Source organism: Rhagoletis zephyria, unplaced genomic scaffold, assembly GCF_001687245.7.
Source record: "Rhagoletis zephyria isolate East Lansing unplaced genomic scaffold, Rhagoletis_zephyria_1.1 Rzeph_scaffold_00125, whole genome shotgun sequence".
Taxonomy (NCBI): Eukaryota; Metazoa; Arthropoda; class Insecta; order Diptera; family Tephritidae; genus Rhagoletis; species Rhagoletis zephyria.
In genome coordinates, this window is record NW_016157209.1 from 255,769 (window position 1) to 260,754 (window position 4,986).

At 35.1% G+C, this 4,986-nt stretch overlaps 1 protein-coding gene across 1 annotated transcript in view; it reads right to left on the bottom strand.

Annotated features, from left to right (window-relative positions):
* Positions 1–455: 455 nt before the first annotated feature.
* Positions 456–4,986, bottom strand: part of LOC108379799 (uncharacterized) — a 13,932-nt gene continuing 9,401 nt past the window's right edge. Inside the window, exons 6-11 of the mRNA XM_017636150.1 lie at positions 4,024–4,157; positions 3,456–3,972; positions 2,606–3,395; positions 1,961–2,549; positions 842–1,079; positions 456–771 (exon numbers count right to left, since the gene is read on the bottom strand). Of these exons, the coding sequence (XP_017491639.1) occupies positions 906–1,079; positions 1,961–2,549; positions 2,606–3,395; positions 3,456–3,972; positions 4,024–4,157 (2,204 nt within the window). The 3' untranslated portion in view covers positions 456–771; positions 842–905. The remainder of the gene's footprint in view (positions 772–841; positions 1,080–1,960; positions 2,550–2,605; positions 3,396–3,455; positions 3,973–4,023; positions 4,158–4,986) is intronic.

A 4,986-nucleotide genomic window follows, 5' to 3' on the forward strand; every position in this document is an offset into this window, starting at 1 on the left:
CCCCCCCCCCCCCCCGAGTCATTCTGGTACGTAGAACCGGCTGTCGTGGGAATGATTTATAGCAATTTCATAATTATCGCTCGAAAAAAAACACCCCAGCTGTTAAGTAGCTGTTAGACGTGGCAAGTGCAAGTCCTTTTCAAAAGTCTGTCAAACTCAAGAATTTCCAAAAGAGATTGCAGGAGCAGTTAAACCTTGCATGTTAAGTGACTTTCGAAAGCACTTTTAATTTCTGAAAATCAAACTATCCGATACTACTTTTTGTCTGTTTACACGGTGAATGCAGCCAAGCCCTCTTTCCACTATTCTACCAGACATTTTTATGCTTATAACAAAATTAATGACCTGAAAAGTTTGGTAAACCTGCTAAAATGTGCACAAAACGGTCACAAAATATATATTACTTTAATACTTAAATATTCCATAAGTATGTAGAATAAATGAATTACACATATTTTATTCGACATTTTTATAATTTTATACAAATTCGCCAAAAAACGCGTCGCACGGCAACACTTGATTGGTTTGACAGCACTTGCGGCAAAAACTAAAATTGCTGGTGCAGCACAGGCAAGTAGAAATTATTTCTCGGAAGGGATTTGCATAATTTCAGTTGCAGTTAGACCTTGCAGTTTTTATATCCGAAAGTGATTTCTGCAAATCTACAAAAAGAATTTTCCACGGGAAAGTAGACTTTCGATTTCGCATTTTGACAGTAAAATGCGTTGAAAAAGCGCTTGCATTGCCACGTTTAACCGCACCTTTAGTCCTCTGGTCAATATAACGATGATTTGTGAAGCGATCGTAACAGTTTTTATTAAACTAGTCATGATTTTCTTACCTTAAAATAAAATACCGACCACTTCAGAACTGCTTTCTATGAAATAAGCAATGCTTCAGCAAATTTATATTTCGCTTAACTTTCTAATGTTTGCTGTAAGATTATCTTTTCGCCAATTTTCATATTCGACAGAATGATGTCTCTTTAGATGTGAATAATAATTTCCGGTTACATTGAAAGTAGACGTACAAAACCGGCATTGGTAGTTTTTTTCACCAGTATGCTGGGCCATGTGTTCCTGAAAAAAATAATATATTGTATGTCATATATCGTGGCGAAAAGCAGTTACTAATCGATTATATATTAATAAATATCACTAAAAGACCAACACAACTCAAAAACGTGGTATTACAGAAGCACAATATTTCAACATATTTTCAAAATGTGATTAATTTAAGTCCACACCAAATGTGTGGTAGTTTTTATGTACTTATTTAATATTATTATACATTCTTTTATTAGAATATTGCAGTCCGAAGTACCAACAGCCTAAGACATTGTACAACTTCTAATTTGTTACATATTTCTTCATTCATCACACCGTTGTCTATTTCTTCTATTCAATATAGAGTCTTGTCGTGTTTAATTGTATTCTAAAAATATTTTTCTAAAAACTAAGCAAAAATATGCATTTTGTAAGCTTTAAACATTTCGTTTTTAAACTGAAACCTTCAAGTTTATTAACCGACTTCAAAAACAAGGGAAGGTTATCAATTCCTCAGAATATTAATTTTCTTAATAATTTTAATTTTTAGTTTTACTTGTTTTGCTCATTAAGTTTATGTGTTTTCATTTGGTTTATTTGTCCAGTATACGTATTTAATTTTTTTCAGTTAAGTATATCAGTACATTTTTTCTTTGATGAGCAGTTATTCTTGTCATCCGATACTATGTACCATATAAACGGTGCGTTTTTGAATTTTGATTTTGCAATTACGAGCTTGTTCTCCTCTCATTTAAATCCATTACTTTGCTCGATTTCATTTAGGTTTTAATTCAGTATGTTTCACAAATCTATTTTTGCTACACGACCATCCTAACCGAGGGCTTCTGCAACTGATGCATACTAATTTTACAGGTTGTTACAGGTCTTTTAGTACATGACATATATTTCCTCACCCTTAGATTCAACCCAGTCTTGAAACTTTTATTGCATATTTCACAAGGAAATGTCTTTTTGGGATGAACGCGCCGCATGTGATCGGTAAAGGATGCCCTACTTTTATACTCTCCTCCACATATATCGCATGTAAATTTTTTCTCTATATTTTTGTTGTGAAACCTTCGAATATGTAAACGTAAATTATCCTCGTCCTTTAGCCAGCTATCACAACCTTCAAATGTGCACTTAACCCTCGGGCCACTTTCTTCAAAATGTAAGCGCACATGTTTTTCAAACAAACCTTTGGTTTTTATTTTCTTTGCACAAACATGACAAACAAGAGATGCGCGGCGATGGGTATTTCTAATGTGAACTCGCAACAAGGCATCAGAAGAAAACCGACTAGTTGGACACTGATCACATATAAATGTGCGCTCGTTCATAGGTATATGTAAATTACGATGAATTTCCAGCCTCTTTTTCCGTGCAAACTTTTTAGGACATAGATCACAGTTAAAGATTTTATCTTCCTCTGGTGCATGGAAGTCCAGCATGTGCAGCGATAGAGTTCCTTGATCAGTGCAAATTCTTTGGCATTCTTGGCATCTAAAAACGAAATGTATTGTTATAACGACCTGATATACTAATGATATCAAACAAACTTAAAAAACTCAGGATCGTCATGTCTATAGGTGTGATGTACAATAGACAACCAGGAATACCATTTTCTATTACAGCATTTCACATATGGTTTTATATTTGGATGATCTAACCGATAGTGGTTTTTAAGAGTTTCGAACTCGTCGCAATAGAAAATACAAACGTCACATCTCATAGGAATGTATTTTTTTACCAGCTCATCATCATTGCACATGGCTTTAATACCACGTTTTTCTCTTAATATAGCAAGTTTTTCCTCGGTTGATGCCAGTTTCTTTCGATTTTTAGCAGATATTTTAGACTTTACGGCAAGTTCGTGTGTATCATCATTCGATAAAGATGCGTCTTTAACAGATTCTGTAGACTTCGGTATTGCAAACTTCTGGAGTTCAGGCTCCAGTGGATCACAATCAGATAAAGATGAATCATTAAATGATTCTGTAGAATTATCCAGTGCAGTGTCCAGAGTTTCATGATTCGAAAAATCTGCAAATATTTCATTCAAACCACGTTTTTCTCTCAACTGCGGAAGCCCTTTTTTTGACGTTGTAATACGCTTTCGCTTTTTAACAGGTTCCATGAAATTTGTCGTTAATGGAGGATCCTGTGCATTACATCGATCTGAAGATATTTTATTTCTTTCTTTGCATTCAGTATTCACAATCCGGGTTTTTCTCAATTTAGGCATTTTTTTCTCTGTAGTTGTAACTGTTTTACGATTTTTACCAGCCTTTAAAGACTTTTTTATTAATGGAGCAGTCTCCGGTGCACCACAACCTGAGCAAGAATCATCTGCAAATATTTTATATAAAAGACTATTTCATATCCGTTTTTATGAAATTATATTATCACCTGCTGAATTATCTAAATATTCAAGGTCTTCGTTGTTTAATTTGTCGCATGTTTCATTTAAGCCGCCACGGATGTCTATTCCAGGAACTAGTTTTGTAAATAAATTATTCTGCTCCTTTTGTATTGAGGTATTTGGGCAAGGATCTTCGGGTAACTCTTTAGCATTAACGTCGATTTTGATAAACTCCTGATCCATGGATTCATTTCGATTCCCTATTCTGGGGCAAGGTGTTTCTGCCAACTTTTTGGCACTGTCGTCGATTTCGATAAAATCAGGGTCCACGAATTCTTTTTCTTCCTCAATCGTGGAGCAAAGGGTAACGGAAAGTTCTTCCCCGACAACGTCATTGTCGACAAACTCATTGCCTACGTATTCAAGGACAAACGCTTTCTCCACATTACTAGCGCTAAGCATAGAATGCGCCTGTTCTATCGTCACATAGAATTGGTGGAAGTTATATACTTTTGCCCAGCACATTGTGCAAATAGCTGGGGACATTCCATCATCAACTAGGGGCTATAAAAATTCTGTTATGCCCAATTTTAATGAATTATGAAATAAAAATACCTTAAACCAAAAGTGACGCCCGAGTATATCAGCGATTTCCATTTTTATACCATCCGAATCAAAGATATTCAGAAAGCAAAGAGATTCTTTTACACAAAGACGACACAACATAGCACAGATTTGTAAAATGCACGCTCAATAAAAATTAGGCATTAAAATGAAACATCGATGCATCGGAAACATCGATGTTTGCTTTTCGATGTATCGAATAAAACCGATGTTTTGGACTTTTGTGTGCAATGTACACTGTGAATTTTTCACTATTTATGCAAAATGTTATTGCACTAATAAATTGCTACTTTATTAGTAGAAACGTTTAAGGCGATGTCAGATAAAACTTTTGCTTCGCGTTGCGTGACAGATTCGCTTTGACAGAAAAGATGAAATGTATGAAAATGCACAAAGCATGTCACATAGATCGCTTCAGCCGCAGCGCGAAGCGAAAAGATGGCCAACTCTCATCTTATTGCGCGCGTTGACAATCAGCCGCTTTAATATTTATTTTGTTTCGTCCAAATTCGAGTTTTCATGCAAAAACATAAAATTTAATTACATTGCTGATATTTTTAAAGCTAAATAAATGAAATTCACAGCAATTTTGAGGAGTAAAAATCAGAACAAAATTGTTTTCTTGGCGTTCATTGCGGCATACTTTTTGCTTCTGGCGCTTTGCTGGCAAAGTTATAAATGTCACGCAAAGCCACATAGTTTTATCTGGCATCAGCTTTATTGCCAAAATACCACCTATTTAATATATATGATATTGACACTTTAACCCTGGTATTCAGTAAGCGGTCTCTAGTCACTAATAGCCATGAACCAAAAATACAAAATCACGTAAGAACGCGACGTTGTATTTGTAACTGGTTTTGAGAAAAAAGTTTGCGAAAGCGGGTTCGTCAGCTGAGCGTTTGTTTACATCACAAGCACCACTATTTTACACTTTTATTCAAGTAAAGAAGA